This window comes from Chiloscyllium plagiosum, chromosome 9, assembly GCF_004010195.1.
Source record: "Chiloscyllium plagiosum isolate BGI_BamShark_2017 chromosome 9, ASM401019v2, whole genome shotgun sequence".
In the NCBI taxonomy this organism is placed as follows: domain Eukaryota; kingdom Metazoa; phylum Chordata; class Chondrichthyes; order Orectolobiformes; family Hemiscylliidae; genus Chiloscyllium; species Chiloscyllium plagiosum.
In genome coordinates this window covers 74,014,203-74,038,516 of record NC_057718.1, presented here as the reverse complement: position 1 = coordinate 74,038,516, position 24,314 = coordinate 74,014,203, and the positions used below count along the sequence as shown (strand labels likewise).

General features: G+C 40.1%; 1 protein-coding gene across 6 annotated transcripts in view; it reads right to left on the bottom strand.

Moving 5' to 3' along the window:
• Positions 1-24,314, bottom strand: part of snx14 (sorting nexin 14) — a 230,521-nt gene that overhangs the window by 95,013 nt on the left and 111,194 nt on the right. For all 6 annotated transcript variants that reach the window (XM_043696231.1, XM_043696228.1, XM_043696230.1 and 3 more), the window contains 2 exons: positions 9,023-9,155; positions 2,823-3,006 (listed from right to left, as the gene is read on the bottom strand). In XM_043696231.1, coding sequence (XP_043552166.1) covers positions 2,823-3,006; positions 9,023-9,155 — 317 coding nt within the window. The remainder of the gene's footprint in view (positions 1-2,822; positions 3,007-9,022; positions 9,156-24,314) is intronic.

The window sequence follows — 24,314 nt, the reverse complement described above, 5'->3', positions numbered from 1 at the left end:
CAGAGAATTGTTACTATGCAAGAGATGACCATTTGGTGCATATGTCTGCACCAGCTCTAAGCACTGTGACTTGATGGCAGTCTCCTGCTTTTTCCCCTAACCTTGTACAACATGATCATTTCTATTTAAAAGTCTAAAACCTTCCTGAATGTCTAATTGAACCTGCCTCCACCACACTTCCAAGAAATGCATTCTGGACAATTCGCTGCATAAAAAGAGTTTTCTCACCTCACATTTGCTTTGTTGGCTAAACACGATATCTTTGCCCTCCAGTTCTCTAACCTTTTAGGAGCAGGAACAGCTTCTGTCCACCTATTTCTCTATCCAGACCTCTCATGATTTTGAAAACTTCAGTCAGATCTTGTCATGACCTCCTCCCCTTAAAGGAAAATAGTCCTAACTTCTCCTATCTATCCTCAACTAAAGTTTCTCATTCTTGGAATCATTCTTATAAACCTTTACTGAATTCTCTCCAATGCATTTGCCTCTTTCCTAAAGTAAGAGACCTAGATCTGTACACAATATGCCAGATACAGTATAACCAGTGTTCTACACAAGCTCAGCATGAGCTTCCCTGCTCTTGGATTCTACGCCCCAGCCAATGAAGCCTAGAATATTGTATGCTTTATTAGCACCTCTTGCTACCTATCCTGCCACCTTTAATACCATGTACATACACACACAAGCTGCTCTGGTCCTGCACACTGGTTAGAATAGTACCTTTTATTATCTCTGTCATGATGATATATTTTGGTACAAATAACTTTGAATCTAAATCACATGGACCTTGCATCCACGTAGAAATGCCACTTAGCTACCCTTTCAACCTCCAACTCCATTCTACCTTGGAATTAAATAGTTATACATTAAACTGTTTATTTGTAAAACCTGAATTTATAACACCTCCATGAGAGACTTGGTAACTGAGTCAATTCAGAGTCAGTATCAATACTGTTGCCATTGTTGGTGAAAGTGAATAGCTTGAACCTTCTTAGCAAGTCTCTTGGCTTGGCTTTCTTTGTCACCATAGCAATGAAGCTTATCAACTTTGTCATCAGGCAAAATTCAGAGCAGGTCACCTGACTCCATGCGTTTTTCCATTTTACTTAAGTACAAAACCTTATAAACTTAGTTTCTGAAACATGCTAAACAAAACAATCTATTAGGCTTGGATTAGTTCAGCTTCCTGCACAATGAATAGCTTTGTTTGCAGACTAATGGTGCAATTAAGAACCCTCACCTACTCATGAGAACAAGATCTGCCAAGTTCCACTCATAAGGACTTGACTAATATTCAATTTTGATGCAAGCCATTTGAAAAGAAATGGAACTTCATAAATAAAAATGGTTTTGCAATTTACATCACATATGGGTTATTCTACATAGAATAACATTCTTTAAGAAATATAGTGATCTCCTTGAAATTAAGAGCAGAATATGATCTGCCTCATTCTTCACAAGATCTGTGTGCAACTCAAAACATGAAATGCAGGTTTCCCCAATAACTCAGCAATCAATATGAACCAGATAGGTGAGAAATGGAAAGCTATTTGATGGGTTACCAACTTAAACCTCAGTAAAGCACACTGAAATGGTCTGTCCCAATGCACCTACAGTGGTAGCAGCATTCATATCTCATGCGTACCCTCTATCCAAGCTTTGAGATTCTCTCACATGCCAAGAACAAATAAAATCCCATCAGAAGTAACAGCCATCATTCCAATACAGCGATTCAATAGCACTGAGCCAACAACGGCTTAAGAACACAATTTCAAAACATTTCAACAGGACATGAAACCAAGATCCATCAACTCTATTTGTCAAACAATGGTTCACTTCTTTCTCCCATTGCTATGCATCTAGTCTACAGAATTCATTCTCCAAATATTTTCGTAATTTACCTCCTGGTCTAACTTTCCCCGTGCTACCCTAAATATGTATGCATGCCAATCTCCCTATCTCAATATGGAGATTCACATAGCATTAAAAGCTATTTATATTTAATCTCTTATCCAACTAGGGTTAAGTAATGCACCCTTTTTTCTTAGATTTAATAACAAATTTTATTTAATTAACCACAGCCAGAAAAGGCAAGAACTTCCATTTTTGGATTGAGTTACCTTAACTTGTGGCAACAAGGTTTCAATTTGTCCATATAGATCACAGACATTGGTTAATCATGCATGGTTGGATCTTTAACTAAGCCAGGATTTGATTTCCATCATGTTGCCTCACATCTGCTAAGGAATGACATACTTAGTTGTACTGAAATCCCCAGAACTCCAGTTTGCTGAAGATATATTGGGCCTTTTCATTCTGTGGAAAGCCATGTGTTGCTTTCAATGACATCAGCAGCATGAACAATGCATACAAATTCCTAGGCATATCAAAGCTGCCTTTGATTAAATGAAGAAAGTGCACACTTTCCCTATTCATCAAATTTGTTGCACCTCCTGCATATTGAACAGTTTTCACCTCTCATTACCAAAGTAGAAACATGGCAGTCTTTACTTCCCTAACTCACTGCAGCTCCTTCCCACCATCTCAGCAGAGGTCAGCAGTGCAGATTGGGAATCAAATGAGAGATGTGGCAGGACAGCAAGAGAGAAATGATCCAAACTTCATGCACCTTGTTAATAAGAATGTAACAAAACGTTTGGATCAAATGTACTGATTTTACATCGAGTATAAAATTCAGTATGTGGGTGATCAGAAAGAATAGGTGGGGTATACATGGGCTCTGGAACCAATACAATTACATCACAGAAATACTTAGAAAGGGGATGGGGCAAGGATGAGAAAATTAAATACACAAAGCTTACCTGACCCATCTTCATTTCGAATTACTTCAATACAGAAGACTGGGACTTTCTCCTTTTTACTGTCAAAGTAGAAGTCCAGATATGGAATGCTTATTTTCCAAGCAGAAAGGTTACGATGAGCATTGGGAGTGATTGCTAATTCTTCAATTAAATCATCCTCAGACACAACTGTTGCTTCTTCAACCTGTAATAAGTGTTAACATAAAATGCCATTTTTCACAAAAATGCGAGTTAGACGCTAGGATGACCAGCCATTACTGAACAGCAGGTTCCATCTTGTGTGCGCAACATTTTGGAAAACTAAAATGCAAAGTACAGGAAAGAAAGGAAAATAGATAGATAGGCAAATAAGATTCTCTTTTGGAACATATAAGTGCTGCCCCACCAATCAAATAGCTAAAGACTGCATGTTGTCTAATTGTATTTTCTAGACAAGAAGTGACCTATATCCTAGACTGAAAGCTGGGAGAGGAAAGAGGAAACAGTTATATCCATTGCTACGTTAGATACTTTTGCTGGAAGTGTTCAATAACATAATGGTCACGTTCTAAGTGTGAAGCCTTCCAATGCTGAATTTCAAGTCAAATACATTTGCATGGGTGCATCAAAGCAAAGTGGCAAATGAGGCAAATGGTGGTGCTCTTGGAATCATACTCTTACAGGGTCAACATCTTTAGGAAACAAAAATTGCAAAAGAAAATAAAGTACAAAGACATGAACTGATTACAGATCCCAATGGCACAATTAGATTACTTGCTTAACCATAAACAGCAAGTTTTGACAAAGTTGTAACTATCACAAGCTAAACTGTACAGAATTCTACGCAAACAATACCAAACTGGAATGAGCATTACGGAGTCTGCCAAAGTTGACTGTTGATGATTTGCTGAAATATAGAGGGATCACCAAACTTAGCAGCTTTATACCATTTGAAAATACTAAAAAATTAAGAATGAATGGAAAGCATTTAACTTGTGTCAAAATCATGGAATGATGCAGCACAATGTTATTTGGGCGATTATGCACATGCCTGTTGTTTGATGGAACTATATAATTAATTCATCCTCCTTATCTTTCCCCAGTGCCCACATTTAGTCATACAGTCCTACAGCATAGAGACAGGCACTTTGGCCCAAACTGGCACATGCCGATCAAAATGACCATCAATGCTAACCCCATTTCCTTGCACTTGGCCCACATCCTTCTAATCCTTTCCTACCCATGCCTTTGTCCAAATTCCTCTTAAATGCTATTGATGTACCCACCTCAAACACTTCCGTTGGCAGCTCATTCCAAATGCATTCCAAATCAAAAAAAGTTGCCCCTCAAGTTCCCTTTTATTCTTTCCTTCCTAACCTTAAACTATTCTGGGAAAAAGACTGAGTGCATTCACCCTATCCATACCTTTCATGATCTTATGCACTTCTATAAGATCCCCCTCAGGCTCCTATGGTCTAAAGAAATAAGTCCTAGATTGTCCAACCTCTCCCTATAACTCAGACCCTTGAGTCCTGGGCAACATCCTTGTAAATTTCTTCTGCATTTTTTTTTATAAAAGAGTTTAATAGCAAGGTGACCAAAACTGAACACAATTCACCAAGTGCAGCCTCACCAACGTCTCACAAAACAGCAACATAACTTCCAAACTTCTATGCTCAATGCCCTGACTGATGAGGGACAGTGTGCCAAAAGCCTTCTTCACTGCCCTGTCCACCTGTGACTCCACTTTCAGAGAACTGTGCACCTGAACTCAAGTCCCTCTGATCCTCTACACTCCTTCACCATGAAACTCCTTCCTTGACTTGACTTTCCAAAATGCAAGACCTCACACTTATCTGTATTAAACTCCATTTGCCATTTCTTGGCCCAGTTCCCCAGCTGATCAAGGTCCTGCTGCAATTTCTGATAACCTTCCTCACTGTCCATAATACCGCCTATTTTAGTATCATCTACAAACTTACTAATCATATCTTGTACATTTTTATCCAAATCATTGATATAGATAACAAACAGTAATGGGCCCAGCACTGACCCGAGGCAGTCCACTACTCATAGGCCTCCAGTCCGACAAGCATTCATGCACTATTACCCTCTGCTTCCTACCATCAAGTTAATTGTGTATCCAATTTGCTAGCTACCCCTGGATTTTATGCAATCTAACCTTCAAGAGTAGTCTAGCATGTTGAACTTTATCAAAGGCCTTACTGAAATCCATATCAATTACATCTACTGCCCTGCACTCAGGCAACCTTCTTAATCACTTCATCAAAGAACATAAACAAATTTGACAGGCATGGTCTCTCATGCACAAAGCCATGCTGACTACATCTAATCAAACCCTGTCTTTCCAAATGCACATATATCTTATCTCTCAGAATCTTCTCAAGTAACCTACCTACCACAACTGTAGGCTTACTGGTCTATTGTTCTCAGGTTTTTTTTGAGCCCTTCTTGAACAAGGACACAACATTCACTACCCTTCAGTCTTCCAGAACCTCATGCATGGCAAACGATGCAAATTTATCAGCCCGGGCCCCTGCAATTTCTTCTCTAGCCTCTTGCGGTGTTCTTGGATATATCTGGTCAGGACCAAGAGATTTATCCACCTTTATACATTCTAATACATCCTACACTTCCTTCACTGTGATATGAACTGTCCCCAAGATATGACCACTCACTTCCCCAAGTCTTCATGTCTTTCCTTCCAATATTGAAGCTATTTATTTTTGAAAGTTAGTTAATCTATTGCTAACTCCATTTCAAGTACTGCATTCAAGACTACAACCTGATGCACAAAAAAAGCATTTCATGTCTCCTCTTGTTCTTTTCCCTTTATCACTGAATGTGTCCGCTCTGGTCATTGGCTCTGCTGCCACTGAAAATTGGAATTTATTTTAACTGTATATACATCATTCATAACTGCAAACACCTCCAAATTTCCTCTTTGCATTCTTTGATTCAACAAGAACAACCCCAAATCATCTTGAGCATCTCTTCTACATTGTCACAAAGGCTGCAATCTTGACATCTACCAAGGATGGTGGACAAATTAGTTAGGAAAAATTAGAGAATAGATTAGATTCCCTACAGTATGGAAACAGACCCTTCAGATCAACAAGTCCACACCAACCCTCTGAAGAATAACCCATTCAGACCCATTCCCCTATCTTATATTTACCCCTGACTAATGCACCTAACACTATGGGCAATTTAGCATGGCCAAGTCACCTAACCTGCACATCTCTGGATCGTGGGAGGAAACTGGAGCACCTGGAGGAAACCCACGCAGACACTGGGAAAATGTGCAAACTCCACACAGTCGCCCAAGGTGGGAATCGAACCCGGGTCCCTGGCGCTGTGAGGCAGCAGTGCTAACTGCTGAGCCACCGTGCCACCCTTAACAACCCTAGATCAACCCGAACAGAAAAAGTTATCACTCCCTGAACCACAGAATAATCTTGAAGACTCAGATGTTTCAGGATCAAACATTTGACTAGGCAAAACAGCAGCTAATTTAATAGGGAACCTAAAGGTCTTTAGTAAACAAATCTCCATCTGCGTTGTTTCCCAATTCAAGGATGATGTCTGCAGGAGTCTTCATGTGACTAAACATATCAAGAAAATTCTCTATTGAAGGCTGTGATGCTGGATAAATATTTTGCAAAGCTCACTGAGGAAGATACTGCCAAAGTAGAAATTGCAAGTGGCAATGCTCCATAGGATCAATACAAATAAAAAGGTCCTGCAGTACTTAAGGTAGAAGTCACAGTGCAGAATCAATACATCTAAAAGTTGGTGAGGGATGCATAGGTGAAAATTGGAGAGGCTTTGGCTAATATCTTCCAATCTTCCTTAAATATGGGGGCATTGCTAAAGCATTGGAAGGAACATTCTGTTCAAAAAAAGAACATAATCCCAATAATTGCAGGCCAGTATGCCTCATGTTGAGGACCTTTAAAAACAGAATTAATTGGCATTTAGAAAATGCTGTTTACTAAAGAATGCTGTTACAATTTCAAAATTCCATGGTAAACCGGGGTACAATACTAACCATGAAAATGGTGCAATTAATCTACTTTAAACAATAGGGAAAAGAAAATCAACATAGATTTGGGGATGACAAACATATCTCTGATTAAGAAGGATGGATTGCTGAGATTATCTTTGATGTTGTGTACCTTGACTTTCAAGAGGCATTTATAAGTGCCACATAATAAACCTATTAGCAAATATAAAGTGCCATCTGCTCAAAGGGAAAGTGGGAGCACAAACAAAATTGGCCAGAAGTCAGAAAACTTAATGTTTTTCAGGCTATAGACAGTACAAAAACGTGGTCATCAGGGGTGGATAACCTCGCTCCTTAATATGTATTGAGGACATGGATTTGTTTGCAGGTGATGAAACTTAGAGAAGTGGAGAATAATAAGTTTTCAGGAGGATGAAAGAAAAATACTGATGCGGGAAACTTGAAATAAAACCAGAAACTACTAGAAACACTCAACAGATGGGCAACATCTGAGAAGAAAATTATAACTTCTCAATTTGATGACCTTTCTCAGTTCAGACTTTTGGACAATATGCAAAAACTAGTCAAATAGACATACACCACATATTTGAAATTTAACAGGGAGTTATGAATTGAAATATAATCTTTCAAGGTGGGGTGGAAGCAAATTCACAGAAGAAACTTGACATGGTATGAAATATAGCAGCCAATGTGTACTCAACTAACTCTTACATTCAGCAATATAAAAACAATCAGGTAAATGTTTTATGAGATGTTGATGTAGAGAAAAATAATAATTAAAAAGATGAAAGGAATTTTTCACATTCACCCAGTAGCTTATTGGTCTTTGATTAAAAGTCTCAGGCAATAATACAGCATCCCTCAGTACTCACTGGAGTATCTAACTTAATTTGTGTCCCAGTGCTGGAGTGGGACATCAGTCCTTGGACTCAAACACAGTTGATACTGAGTCACATCTGACAGAAGGGGTGGAGGGTGTCAAACAGAGCCAGGTGAGATGAGGGCAAAATTTAAGGTAGTGTTGAGATCAGATGAGGGTTGCAACAACATGGGATCTGAGACAGGACCAGCTAACAGCCCATGTTACAGAAGTTGAAGTAGAGTTTTGGTGATGGCAAGCACACTGGTTTGGCAACAGCTCAGGGTTAAACAGGACTTCAAGGCTGCAAGTAATTCAGTTCAACCATTGTCAGGGAGTGGGATGGACTCAGTGGCTTCTGATGGAGGCATACAACAATGACTTTGATTTTCCGAATATTTAGTTAGTGTAAGGCACCTGAGCTTGCAGTGCTACTGGAATAAGGGAAGGGAATAGGTAGCAAGGTCAAAGATTGTTTTAAAACAAAGTATAATGAAGGGAAGGGATTGGGGTTGACTGAATTGTTCTAGAAAACTTACATGGGCTAGATATGTTGAATGGTCACCCAACGTGCTGGTGATTCTGACACAAGAATGGGACTAGGCAAGGAAGGGCCCACATCGCTGGGAAACGCAGATGTGGTACAAATGAGATGGATATGATCAAGTGCATTAAAAAATGTGCAAAAAGATAGAAGAATGAGGTGAGATAATTAAGAACATAACAGCAACTTTGAGATGGATTTTGTCATTTAACTGTCTGTCTGTGTGGAGTTTGCACATTCTTCCCATGCCTACATAGGTTTCCTCCGGGTGCTCCGGTTTCCTCCCACAGTCCAAAGATGTGCAGGTTGGGTGAATTGGCCAGGCTAAATTGCAGACTGTGTTCAGGGATGTGTTGGTTAGATGCATTAGTCATAGGAAATGAAGAGTAATAGAGTAAGAAAATGGGTCTGGGTGGGATACTCTGTGGAGGGTCAGTGTGGACTAGTTGGACCAAATGGACTGTGTCTACACAGTATGGATCCTAAGATAATATCCTGGATATCCATTCCAGGTTACCACCTAACTCTAACTGTCAGCCAAGAATATAAGACCTTAAAGTATGACTACATATTTGTCCTGGACTACACCTCTAACCTAAAATCTGATATGAAAACAATACTATTCCTGTATGACATCAAGTCGCATTTGTAACAATGCCAACATATGCTTAATCCAAATGAATAGATTGACAGTTTAAAAGCTACCAGCTTTCTATGTAGACCATGCTTAACCAACACAGTTACTAACATAACAGCTCAATTTCACTCACAAGATCATCATCTGCTGCTGGCAATCCATAGTTAGGCAACATAGCTCCTTCCATTGTTGTGCTTTTAAAGACTCCTTTGAGCTTGCTGCCTATTCGACTTATTCCAAAAGATTCTCCACGTTTATTGGAGCCCCTGAATGACAGCAGACAATGGGTCAGTAAATCCTTTACATGTTAAACAATGATTGAGTAAATGTGGAACATGCAGTGTAAAGATCAGCTCATGCAATGGTCAGATACAAAGAGCAGCTCTGATTTGTTGATGGCAATTGCAACGAGAGTGTCTTTTGAAGGCTACAATTTACCAGCTCAGTGAATTTGGATATACTTTTTCTTGTGCATTTTATTACAGATCTAATGGCATAATATAGTAAAATCAAACAGTGAAGAGAGAAAATAAAGCATATTAATTCAACCACCTTCAAACATAAAATTAATGAGAAGATATTGAGCACTTTTGAAAGTGAATGTAGAATTTGAAATTTGAGAGTATTCACTGAAACAGTTCAACACTGCCAATACAACTCTGATGCTCATATTAGAATTAGAGGGGGAAATTCAAAACAGAAATGCGGAGACGTTTCTTCAGCCAGAGAGTGGTGGGCCTGTGGAATTCATTGCCGCAGACTGTGGAATTCATTGCCGCAGAGTGCAGTGTAGGCCGGGACGCTAAATGTCTTCAAGGCAGAGATAGATAAATTCTTGATGTCACAAGGAATTAAGGGCTACGGGGAGAATGCGGGTAAGTGGAGTTGAAATGCCCATCAGCCATGATTGAACGGCGGAGTGGACTCGATGGGCCGAATGGCCTTAGTTCCACTCCTGTGTCTTATGGTCTTATATCCCATGTTAACATCAGAGCTAGGTGGGACGTTCTTACCTTTATAAATGGCTACTACTCTAATGCTGAAAAGCAACTCTTTTAGTCATTTTTAAAATTACAACTGCATCCATAATCCACATACCCCAAGACCTGTGGTATTACAGCTTCTTTCACACAAATTGGCACACATCTGGACTACATGTGGTTGGCAGATTTTATACTCAACACAATGAGCAAAACAACTCAATCAATTCATCAACTATCAAATTGATTAATGGTTGCCACTTTTATTTGAAAGGAATAGGCAAAGATGAAGTGTAAATGATGCAACATATTCCCTCTTAATTGGTTCAAGCCAGTTCTCAGCTAGAGAAGGCACATTATCCTAAATTATTTCAATATTACTTGGCAAGCTCAAGAATACATATCTTTTGATTATTTTCCAAAGGTGAATGTTTGAAAGGTCTGTGCAATAATTAGAATAATCCCAACAAATTTGAAAATTACAAAATGCACCTCACAGCACCAGGGACCCGGTTTCGATTCCAGCCTTGGGTGACTGTCTGTGTAGAGTTTGCAAGTTCACCCCACATCTGCACGGGTTCCCTCCCACAGTCCAAAGATGTGCAGATTAGGTGATTGGCCATGTTAAATTGGCCCATAATATCCAGGCAAGTGTAGGCTATGTGGATTACACATGGGCAAATGTGGGGTCATGGAGAGAAGGTAGGGTGGGAATCTGGTGGGATGCTGTTTGGAGGGTTTGTTCAGACTCAATGGGCCAAATGGCTTCTATCTACACTGTAGCGATTCTATAGTGTAATAGGATGAAGTCAAGGTGCACTTTGGTCAGAAGTCATACAACATCAGCTTATTGTCGAACAGCTTTACTTGAAAACGCAAGCTTTCAGAATGCTGCTTCTTTGTCCTCCTGATTATAACCTGGCGTTGTGTGACTTCTGACCTTGTCCACCTCAATCCAACACCAGCGCCTCCACATCATTCGAATTTATACTCCAGACATTTCTTAGATTTACAAGCATACAATGACTTCTGTTGGAGACAATATTCAGGTACATATCATTTGTAATTACATATTATCAAAAGTAGTAGCTAAAAGTACCAAATCTGCAATTTACTATTCGTTTAACGCACTTTCAGATCATGTGTGCGCAACATATCATGCATCAAGTTACACATCACAAAACAGAACCAATACAACAAACTGTTTTAATCAGCACCTTATGAACCGGCACTCTCAATAAACTAGCAAAAGTTATATCCCTGCAATGCAGCATGCTTACCGTACTATAGCAATGTCTGAGCAGGCAGGTGAGGATACAAATAAGAACAATCTCTACAGGTAAGTTTTATTTAAGGAAAGCTGCATCATTATTTAAGTGATTTATACTGTAAGCTTAAAAGTGATAAAACCTTGCATTGCATTTCTATTATTTAGTGTGTTTTTACACTGATTATGTGGACCTCTTGATCAACCAGCACACACCTTTTCCCATAGATGCCAGTTAATAAAAAGTTTGCTGTGGTCAAAACTAAATTCCAAGTGAACTACAACTCATCCACTTCATATAGTATCCAGAATTTCATCTGCATTAAAATTACCAGTGACTGTTCAGATTATTTAATCAAAATGCACACTGCACTCAAGTAAAAACAGATTGACATCTTGCAATTTTTTTCTCACCAACTCTTTAGCATGACTTATTTGAACATTTCTAGGAAACATTCTTCTGGATTTTCCTACTTCCTTTCTAAATCAACGAATTGCAATCAGGAATTGCAGTCTCCTATTTAAGAACTAAGACCGATATACAGTCAGTTCTGCTATAATGCGTATTTCTTCAAGGCAATTGAAGAATTTAGCCCGTTATTTATAGACTGTAAACTTTCCTTATCTGTATTGGCTATAAAGCGATTCCTGCTCCATTAGTTTAAATGGCTCAGCTATTGCGTGATTATTTTATAACGCGAGATTGCACGTGAACGGAACTCTCGCATTATAGCAGAACCAACTGTAACGTAGGCAGAGGGAAACCATTTCAGCTCATAGAGGAACCTAGGGATTGGGGTCATTGATCTGGTTCTAATTTTCAGAGCATCAGGAGCGAAATTAAGAAACACTTATAAACACAAAAGGACGGGAAGTCCTGTGGAACTCTTATCAATTATTGATGTTAAACCTCTGATTGATTGTTGGGTGATCCAAAAGTATCAAGGGACATTGAGGAAAGGAGGGGCAAAATACCATAGAGCATAATTTCAGTCACAGGTTTGCCCATTTAAGACAACAATGAGGAGGAACATTGTTTCTCAGAGGGCAGTGAATCTATAGAATTGTTTACCACAGAGCGCTATCAAGGCTGGGTTGTTTAGTTTTTTCAAGGTTGAGTTAGATAGATGCTTCATCAGTAAGGGAATCATAGTTGTGGGAGAAAGGCAGGAGAGAGGATTTCAAGATTATCAAATCATTCATAATCTCATTCAATGGCACAGTAGGTGTGATGAGCCAAACGGCCTATTTCTGCTCTGTGTCTTGTGGTATTCTTGGGGATCAGATATGACCTCAATAAAAGGCACAGCAGGTACAAGGGGTTGCTCTGATTCTAGCCTTTGTTGGGCTTCTGAAGCTGTCACTCTTAATACAGGTAGACAACCCTTTATCTGAAATCCAAAAAGCTCCAAAATCTGAAGGTCTTTTCATGAAGTTTTTATCTCATTAACAAGGTTGCTTGACTTGCAAACAGTTAACCCATTCGAAGCGTGTCACTCAGATGTGATGTGGGGGGCATGGCCCAGCACTGGCAGACCTCAATTACTCACACTAAGTTTGCTGTTAAGTAAGATTTTTTAAAAAATTTCACAGTTGAACTGTTACTTATTGCAAAATCCAAAAAATTCCAAATTTCGAAAACCAGCTGGTCTCGAGCATTTCAGATAAAGGATTGTGTACCTGTACTGTATGTTATAACTTCTCTGAATTAACTCACAAATTTCTGGAGTATTTTCTAACCAATGCACAGCAAGTCCAAACGAACTTAAAAGAATGTGGAAAGGGCAAGTGCAATCAATGAAGAGATTTCCGCAAGCAATCTTTCAAGACAGGGAGAGAAGACAGAATTGCTGAAGAATGGGGTTGCATAAGGAAGCTGAAAAAGTAGACATTGATAATGAATCATAGAAAGCAAAGTGGAGCAAAATTAGAGGGTTGTTGGACAATTACTGAAGGTTTAGAAAAACACAGGATTGCAGGAAATCTTGGGAGATGGAAGACAAGAGTGGAAATAGATTTTGAGAATGACGAGAATTTCATGTTGATACAAAGGAAAGGAGTTGAGAGAAAATGAGCAGCAAGAAAGTGGGCGGCACGGTGGCACAGTGGTTAGCACTGCTGCCTCACAGCACTAGAGACCTGGGTTCAATTCCAGAGACCCAGGTTCAATTCCCGCCTCAGGTGAGTTCCCGCCTGTGTGGAGTTTGCACGTTCTCCCCGTGTCAGTGTGGGTTTCCTCCTGGTGCTCCGCTTTCCTCCCACAGTCCAAAAATGTGCAGTTTAGGTGAATTGGCCATGCTAAATTTCCCGTGGTGTTAGGGGCAGGGGTAAATGGGTCTGGGTGGGTTGCGCTTCAGCGGGTCGCGCTTCAGCGGGTCGGTGTGGACATGTTGGGCCGAAGGGCCTGTTTCCACACTGTAAGCAATCTAATCTAATCTAAACAGTTCAGAAATGTGTGAAGCAGTCAGCATCACTGAAGTAGACTGAGAAGAGCATACAGCAAATCAGAACTGCTGTGTTCTGGGAGGAACTTTAGTATAAAGCAGCTCCTGAGGAGAACGGTGAACTTACTTTGAAGAAACGCAAGTGGAGAGCAATAAACTTTGTGAGACAGCATCGGTGAGTTAATACTGGTAGAGTGCATACTTAAATAGCTCTAAATTAGGATGCATCTGGAGTATGGTCAGAAGAATTACTTTTACTTTTTTCGAGCAATTAAGTTGCAGTACATTAAAATAAAAAAGGTTAGGACTATGGACTATAGCGGGAGTGTTTAGAATAGAAAAAGGGCCTGCTTTGGAGATTGCTGGGGCTTCTCAGGGAATATCAATGGAAGCTATGGTGGTTCAGTGACATAAGAACAGGAGGAAGAGGAGTGGCAGGACGATAAGGAGAGGGGATACATTAGTGAGGGGAACAGATAGGCATTTCTGCAGCCACAAAAAGAAACTCCAAGCTGGCATGCTGCATCCCTGGTGCCAGTGGAAAGTACGTCCAAGAGAGGCTATTGAAGAGAGAGGGTGAACAGCCAATAGTCATTGTACATTTTAGTACCAATGATACAGGTTAAAAAGTGAAGTCTCACAACTTGAAAACATAGAACAATACAGCGCAGTACAGGCCCTTCGGCCTTCAATGTTACACCAACCTCTGAAACCGATCTGAAGCCCAACTAACCTCCCCAATTCCATTATCATCCATATATTTATCCAATGACCATTTAAATCCCCTTAAAGTTGGCGAGTCTACTACTGTTGCAGGCAGAGTATTATTACTGAGTAATAATAATACTGCTCTTATTACTGAGTAAAGAACCTACCTCTGACATCTGTCCTATATCTATCACTTCTCAGTTTAAAGCTATACCCCTCCTGCTAGCCATCACCAAAGGAACAAGGCTCTCACTGTCCACCCTATCTAATACTCTGATCATCTTGTATGCCTCTATTGAGTCACCTCTTAATCTTCTCAACAGAAACAGTCTCAAGTCTCTCAGCCTTTCCTCATAAGAACTTCCCTTCAAACCAGGCAATATCCTGGTAAATTTGCTCTGCACCCTTTCTAATGCTTCCACATCCTTCCTATAATTCGGCAACCAGAAATGTATGCAATATGGCCAAGTGCAGCCACACCAGAGTTTTATACAGCTGCAACATGACCTCATGGCTCCGAAACTCAATCCCTCTACCAATAAAAGTTAACACACTGTAAGCCTTCTTATCAACCCTATCAACCTGGGTGGCAATGTTCAGGGATCTATGCATATGGACACCAAGGTCTCTCTGCACATCCACACTACCACCAAGAATCTTACCATTAGGCCGGTACTCAGTGTTCCTAATACTCCTTCCAAAGTGAATCACCTCACACTTTTCCACATTAAACTCCACTTTCCACCTCTCAGCCCAGCTCTACAGCTTATTTATGTCCTTCTGTATTCTGCAACATCATTCCGCACTGTCCACAACTCCACCGACCTTCGTGTCGTCCACAAATTTACTAACCCATCCTTCTATGCGCTCACCCAAGTCATTTATAAAAATGACAAACAGCAATGGCCCCAAAACAGATCCTCGCTGGGCACCACTAGTAACTGACCTCCAGGATGAACATTTCCCATCAACCAACACCACCTTCTTCTTTCAACTAGCCAATTTCTGATCCAAACTGCTAAATCACCCTCAATCCCATGCCTCTATATTTTTTGCAATAGTCTACCGTGGGGAACTTGAACAAATGCTTTATTGAAATCCATATACACCACATCAACGGCTTTACCCTCATCCACCTGTTTGGTCAAAGAACTTAATAAGGTTTGTGAGGCATGACCTTCCCTTCACAAAATCGTGTTGACTATTCTTAATCAAATTGTTCCTTTCTAGAGGATTATAAACTTTATCACCTTTAACCCTTTCCGACACTTTATCTACAACTGAAGTAAGGCTCACTGGTCTATAATTACCAGGGTTGTCTCTACTCCTCCTCTTGAACAAGGGGACAACATTTGCTATCCTCCAGTCTTCTGGCACTATTCCTATAGAAAATGACAACAAAGATCAAAATCAAAGGCTCTGCAATCTCCTCCCTAACTTCCCAGTGTGTCCTAGGATAAATCCCATTTAGCCCAGGAGACTTAACTATTTTCACACGTTCTGGAATTGCCAATACCTCCTCCTTGTGAAAACCAATCCCGTCTAGTCCAATAGCCTGTCTCTCAGTATTCTCCTTGACAACATTACTATTCATACAAGAGAAAGACAATGAAAGACATTTAGTGCCTCTCCTATTTCTTTGGATTCCATGCACAAATTCCCACTACTGTCCTTGACAGACTCTACTCTTACTCTCGTCATTCTTTTATTCCTGACATACCTATAAAAAGATTGATCCTTAATCCTAACTGTAAAGACTTCTCTCATGTGCCCTCCTGGCTCTTCTTAGCTCTCTCTTTAGGTCTTTCCTGGCTAACTTGTAACACTTAAGCACACTAACTGAGCCTTCACATTTTATTTTTACATAAGCCTTCTTCTTACTCTTGACAGGAGATTCAACTTCTTTAGTAAACCGCAGTTTCCTCACTCGACCACTTGCTCCCTGACTGACAGATACTTACTTGTCAAGGATACGTAGTAGCTGTTGCTTGCATGAGCTCCACATTTCAATTGTGCCCATCCCCTGCAATTTCCTTTCCCATCCTATATCTTGCCTAATCATATCATAATTGCCATCTTCCAGCTATAACTCTTGCCCTGCGGTATGTACCTATCACTTTCCATCGCTCAAGTAAACTTAACCGAATTGTGTTCATTATCACCAAAGTGCTCACCTACCTCCAAATCTAACACCTGGCTGGGTTCGTTACTCAGTACTGAATTCAATGTGGCCTTGCCCCTTGTTGGCCTATCTATATACTATGTCAGGAAATCCTCCTGCACACATTGGACAAAAACTGACCCATCTAAGGTACTTGAATTATAGCGTTTCCAATCAATATTGGGAAAGTTAACAACTATCCTGTTAGCTTCACTCCTATCTAGAATCATCTTTGCAATCCTTTCCTCTATATCTCCGGAACTTTGCGGAGGCCTATGGAAAACCCCCAACCTGTTTCTAATCTCAGCAGACAAGTCCTCATCAAATGTCCTTTCTGCCACCATAATACTGTCCTTGACTAACAATGCCACACCTTCCCCTGTTCTCAGATATAAAAACAAGAGGACCTCAAAAGGATTACCATGTCTGCCACATGCTAGTGGATGTAGAAATAACAGGGTATATCAAATAAATAATGTCGCTGTAGGTGCAGGGGGAAAGATTCAGATTCCTGGACCAATTAGACCAATTCTGGGCAAGATGGGACTGGTACAAACAGGATGGATTGCATCTGGACATGACTGGGACCAATGTCCTTGTGGGGGGGCGCTGTTGGCTTGCGCTGTCAGGGAAAATTTAAACTAGAATGGGTAATGGGAATCTGAGGAGGGAGACAGAGAAAAGGGAAATATGGATTGAAAAGATAGCTATAAATGTGATAATGAAAAGTAGAAAGAAAACAAGGATGATTAAAAAAGTCATAATGCAAAGTAAAGCTAAGATGACTAACAAAGATAAAAAAACAAGTCTACAGACTGTCTTAATGCACAGAGCATTTACAATAAGGTAGATTAATTAATGGCACAAATAGATATACAAAACTATGACATAATTACAACTAAGACGGCATGGCTGCAGGGTGATAAGGATGGGAGGTGAACATCCAGAAGTATTCAACATTTAGGAAGGACAAACAAATAGTGAAAGGAGATGGAGTAGCACTGTGACTAAATGAGTCTATCGATGCAATAGTGCAGAAGGATACTGGCTCCCAAAATCAGCTGTATGGGTAGAGCTAAGAAACACCAAGAGATAGAAAGCAAGAGGTTTGTCTACACACCACCAAACAGTAGTGAAGGAAAGGCAACAAACAGGAGAGTTATAGATGTTTGCAATAAAGGTACAAAAAACTAATCAAGGAGGGGAAAATAAAGTAGGAGTGTAACGTTGATTATAAAAGGTTCTGTGACAAGAAAAAGATTAGTGAGGACAAATGGTGGCTCCTTAACTGTCAAAAATGGAGGAAGTTATAATGGGAATCAAAGAAGGGTTACCTCAGATTACAACAGGATCTGGACCAGATGGGCCAATGGGCTGAAAAGTGGTAGATGGAGTTTAATTCAGATAAATGCGAGGTGCTGCATTCTGGGAAAGCAAATCTTAGCAGGCTTATACACTTAATGGTAAGGTCCTGGGGAGTGTTGCTAAACAAAGAGACCTTGGAGTGCAGGTTCATAGCTCCTTGAAAATAGAGTCGCAGGTAGATAGGATAGTGAAGACAACATTTGGCATGCTTTCCTTTATTGGTCAGAGTATTGAGTACAGGGGTTGGGAGGTCATGTTGCGGCTGTACAGGACATTGGTTAGGCCACTGTTGGAATATTGCGTGCAATTCTGGTCTCCTTCCTATCGGAAAGATGTTGTGAAACTTGAAAGGGTTCAGAAAAGATTGCCAGGGTTGGAGGCTTTGAGCTATAGGGAGAGGTTGAATAGGTTTGGGCTGTTTTCCCTGGAGCATCAGAGGCTGAGTGGTTTACAAAATCATGAGGGGGATGGATAGGATAAATAGACAATGTCTATTCCCTGGAGTGAGGAGTCCAGCACTAGAGGACATAAGTTTAGGGTGAGAGGGGAAAGATGTAAAAGAGACCTAAGGGGTAACTTTTTCATGCAGAGGGTAGTATGTGTATGAAATGAGCTGCCAGAGCAAGTGGTGGAGGCTGGTACAATTGCAACATTTAAAAGGCATTTGGATGGTATATGAATACGAAGGATTTGGAAGGATATGGACCGGGTGTTGGCAGGTGGGACTAGATTGGGTTGAGATATCTGGTCGGCATGGACAGATTGGACTGAAGAGTCCGTTTCCGTGCTGTACATCTATGACTATGACTTTAAATGGCAGAGGAATTGAAGACACATTTTGGATGTCTTCACAATAAACAGTCAAATAATCTCTCAGAAAGATCATCGGCCAAGGAGCAGGAGGAATTGAGGAAAATCAAGTTTGGTTCACAAAAAAAAAGGGTGCTGGACAAATTATTGGGAATAAAAGCTGACAAATCACCAGGACCTAATAATCTACTTTCCAGGATACTAAAGAAAGTGGTATTGGAATTACTGGATAAATTGGTAGTTAAAGAGGAAATGGTGGACGCTGGGACAGTTACGTTTAAAAGATATTTGGATAAGTACATGAATTGGAAAGTGATGGCAGGGATATGGGCCAAACACAGGTAAGTGGGACTAGTTTAGTTGTGAAACATGGTCAGCGTGGACTAGTAGGACCAAAGAGTCTATTTCCATGCTATGTGACTCTAACTTCCGAAATCCTGTAGACTCTGAAGCAGTTCCTGCAGATTAAAACAGTGGCAAATATAACCTCAAGTTTAAAAAAAAGAATGACAGACCAGTTACCCAAACATCAATAGTGGGGGAAAACATACTCGGGTTTATTACGAAAGACCTCTTTGCAGCAGTTTTGCTATCCCTCACCCAAACTTTTAACTTCTTAAACTATTCTACCTGGAGAATGGAGGCGAGACAAAGAGGGTGAAGTTGCAGAGTGGGGAGCAGAGCGAGTTACGAGGCAAGTACGGAGCAGAGCGAGTTACAAGGCAAGTCACGGAGCAGGAAGCAGAGTGAGCACAGAGCGGGGAGCAAAGCGAGCCACGGACCAAGTCACGGAAGCGAGTCAAGTCATGGCTGGAGCCCAAAGTGGGGAGCAGAGCAAGCATGGGCCAAGTCCCGGAAGTACATAAGGGCCGGAGCCCGAAGCAGAACAAAAGAACTATTTATTACTTTAATGACACACTTTTTATTATTAATCTGGATGTTATAATTTTGCATTCCCATGCTAGTCTTTCTTTTTCCCCTACTACTTCAATTCTTAAACTATTTGTGCTAGGTACCTTGTACTTAATATGGCGCTGAGGGGCAACACTACAAACTTATCCACTGCAATTTATCTACTGCACTCATTCGTGACAATAAAGGCTATTCTTCAAAGATGTGGCAAGAATCAGAAAGCACTAATAGGATTATGAAAAGTCAACATGAATTTATGAAAGGCTAAGCATTCTTAACTGATCTACTGGAGATTTGAGGATGTAACTAGTACAATAAGAGGACTAGTAGATGTGGTGTATCTGAAGTCCAAGAATGTGTTTGGTAAGATCTGACATAAGATGTTAGTTGGCAAAATTAGAGTTCACAAGATTGGGAATTATATACTGGCATGATAAAAAAAGTGTGCAGACTGGAAATAGAAGGAAATAATTGGTTTAAAAAAGGAACTGCAGATGCTGGAACTCAGAAACAAAAAACCCAGTCATTGCTAGAAAAACTCAGCAAGTCTGGTAGCATCTGTGGAGAGAAATCAGAGTTAATGTTTCAGGTCAAGTGACTCTCCATCAGGAACTGATGGTAGCTGGGTAAAAGTTGGTACTTATGCTGAAGATGGATTGGGGGATAGGCAGGGGGTGAAAAGTAAACTATAGCTGGAGCTAGAGCCCAAAGAGAGAGAACAGTTGGACAGACAAAGGTGCGGTTAAAGATCTGTCTGGGGCAATGAATATGTGATGACAAGGCCTGGGATAGGGACTTGGCCTCAAGTGCCGAAATTGTTGAACTCGATATTAAGTCCAGCAGCTGCAGAATTTCCAAGCGGCAAATGAGATGTTGTTCTTCCAGCTTGCACTAAGCTTTGCTGGATTGTTATGAAGGTGTAAAGGGTACTGTGCCTTTAAGAGAGTTAAAAGCTAGCAGAACTATCTGACACAGCACCAACTGTTCTGAACAAGGAAACACTTAGTTGAACAGATGGATTAGCTAGGTTGCCTGGAGACAAAAAAAACATTCAAATTTGGCCAGTTTAAATTATGCCCCAAACTACCAAACTCCAATCAAGTTTGAATTTAGTATTTTTATAATATTGACACCAATGAAACAATCTGATGCTTTGGGGTATAAAACTGAGAAAGAAATTGAACAGTTGGAGGAGAATTGCCAAAAGACCAATAGATGTAAGCTGCTAGTAAGAACTCCGAGAAGTACCTGTCTGGAAAAGGAGTTTGCACAGGAAAAAAGAACACCGACCTAGAAAGCAAATCTACAGAGGAAGATTCGACAGCTGGCTGGTTTTTTTGAAATTTGAATTTTTCTGTTAATTGGGGGTTTTATTGGACCAGTATTTGGGGGGGGGGGGGGGGGGGGGGGGGTAAAAGATAGGTTTACATAAATGAGTTGCAAATAGTTATTAGTGAATTATTCTCTGTTAGACTTTTAAAAAATTAAAGATATGAATTTTTACCTTAAATGACGACTTTGGGAATAGTTGTTTCCCTTTCGAATTTTAACAGCTTACAGCATGGGTTAAATCATTTCTGTATTGCAGGTTTAAATCAGCCTGGCGGGGGTTACCCATTGTTGTAATAGGATTACGGCAGCAAGCCTGAGACAGAGATGTTGTACAGGAAACAGTGGTGTATTGAAGTGGCAGGTGACTGGAAGCTCAGAGTCTTATTTGCAGACAGAAGGTGTAGGTGTTCTGCAAAGCAATCACGAGTTGTTTCTCCAGTGTAGGAGACCACATTGTGAATAGTGAATACAGCTGACTAGATGGAGTGAAGTGCAGGTAAAGCATCAATGTACCTGGAAGGTGTGTTTGGGGCCTTGGTGACACCTCATCTACAGTATTGCACATAGTTCGATCTTCCCACCTAACAGAGGATATACTTGCCACAGAGGAAGTACAGCAAAGATTCATTGAGCTGATACTAGAGATGGCAATCCAAACTCTCCTCATAGGATTGATTTGGCCTATGTTCCCTAGAATTTAGAAGAACTACGGGTGTTCTTATTGAAACCTATAAAATTCTAATAGGCTAGACAGCCTAGATGCAGGGAGGATGTTTTCCGTGGTTGGGGGGTATGGAACCATGGGTCAGTGACTCAGGGTTTGCAGTAGTATCTTTAGGATTGGGATGAGAAAAGATTCCTTCACTCAGAGGCTGGTCAACCTGTCGAATTTGCTACAAATGAAGGCTGAAGAAGTTGGGTCAATGAGTATACTCAAGAAAAGATGGATAAATTATTAGATATTAAAATGCATCGGGAGTTTAAAGAAGTCACAGGAACTGGATATTGAAATACAGGTTTGACATCGAGTCTGGTCTGCTGTTTAACATGATCAAAGGGTCAAATGGCCTACTCCTGCTACTAGTTTAAATGAGATATATATGTAATCTAATTAGCTGAGACAAGAGACATTGAAGCTTTATGATTTGATAGAATTAAGCTTCAAAATGCATATACCAGAGACTGAGGGTTCTTGTGCACAGCAGTAGTGTCCCAATCTCTCAGGTCAGAAGACCTAGATTCAAGTTCCACCTGCACCAGAGATACACAATAAAATCTTTGAACAGGTTCAATAGGAAAGTCTCTATATGAGAAATTGAAACTGGAAGCAGTTGATACTGTTGAGGATAACAGTGTGATGTCCATAAAAGGCAAAGCAGTACCTTCTAAACAGAGTTAAGGGAAATATATGAGAAATTTGACATTTACAGAATTATTCTAAAAAAGCTTTGATTCAATGTGAACATTTCTACCTTGGCTTGAACACAGTCAATGACAAGAATAAACCATTACACTGCTGCTATTCAATGGCTTCATTCTTCCTGTAAACCAAATATTTCAATGCTTTTCTAGATCAGAATTTGAAAATTAGAATTGTAATTATGATCAGGACTTTATTTTACTTTAATACTTTTTTTGCTTTCTTTGCTTTCTTTTGTAGGTACTTCACCAAAAAGAACCCATTGGCAACAAGGTGGAGTTGAGGCCACTGAACTTGAGACAGGTACAATTCAAATTCTGTGACTTGTTAAGGTAGAGTAGGTGACAGAGGTGTCAGTGGGGGAGCAGTTTGGGGCCAGTGACTATAATTCGAACAATTTTAAAATAGCAAGGGAAAAGGATAGACCACATCTAAAAGTAAAATTTCTAAATTAAAGGAAGAGTAATTTTGATAGTATTAGGCAAGAATTTTCAAAATTTGATTGGAGACGAATGTTCACAGGTAAAGGGACAGCTGGAAATTGGGAAGTCTTCAAAAATGAGATAACAAGTGTCCAGAAACTGTATATTGCTTTTCGCGTGAAAGGAAAGGCTGGTAGGTGTAGGGAATGCTGGATGACACAAGAAATTGAAGTTTTGGTCAAGAAAAAGGAAGCAGACGTCAGGTGTAGACAGCAGCGATCGAGTGAATCCCAAGAAGAATATAAAAGTAGTAGGAGTTTGTTTAAGAGGGAAATCAGGAAGACAAAAAGGGTACATGCGATAACTTTGTCAAATAGCATTAAGGAGAATTTGAAGGGATTCGACAAATACATTATGGACAAAAGGGTAACTAGGGAGAGAATCAGCAAGGCCACCTATCTGTGCAGCCGCAGGAGCTGGGGGAGATACTAAACGAGTATTTTGGATCAGTGTTTACTATGGAGAAGGATATAGAAGATAGAGAACAAGGGGGAATAAATAGCAACATCCTGAAAAATGTTCATATTACTGAGGCAGTTGTGCTGGACATCTTAAAACACAAAGGTAAATAAATTCCCAGGATCTGATCGGGTATACCGCAGAATTCTGTGGGAAACTAGAGAAGCGATTGCTGGGCCTGCTGCCAATATATCTGTATAATCGATAACCACAGGTGAGGTGCCAAAAGAAAGGTGGTAAGGAAAAGCTAGGGAATTATAGACCAGTGAGCCTGAAACGTGGGCACGTTGTTGTAGGGAACCCTGAAGCACAGGATTTACATGTATTTGGAACAGGATTTACATGTGTGTGGAACGGGAAGTACTAATCAGGGATAGTGAACACAGGAAGCAATGTCTCATTAACCTAATTGAGTTTTTTGAAGCGGTAACGAAGGGGAGATGAAGTTAGAGTAGTGGACATGATCTATATGGACTTCAGTAAGGCATTTGACAAGGTTGTGCATGGTAGACTGGTTAGAGCTCATGGAATACAGGGAGAACTAGCCATTTGTTCTGAAGATGTGGATGTATTTTAAGAGAGTTAAAAACAGCAGAACTACCGGACACAGCACCAAGTGTTCTCAATTAGGCAACAATGTAACACTTGGGCAATTCGCTCAATTAGCTCGTTGCCTGGCGATAAAAACAAATTCAAATTCAGCCAATCTATTTAAATTATACCCCAAAAATTGTCAAACTCCAATCCAGTGTGACTGTGGAAAATTGAACAGTTGAGACGAGAACTGACAAGCTCAGCATGTAAACAGACTGCCTGAAAAATAGCTCTCTTAAAAAGATACCTTTTTGATGATTGGTGAAGAAATTCCTGAAGAAGAAAAGATAACACAGGAAAATCCTAATAGAAGAATTAAAGCTGCCTGATTTTGAGATAAGACGTCTTGTTTTGTAAATCTTCAACAGACTAGTATTATAGAAGAGAAGGTAGCAGATAGGTTAGAGTAAGGAATGGTAAATAGTTGTTAGCTAATTATTCTCTGTTATACTTTAAGAAATAAAGTTATTAATTTTACTTTAAATAGTCCT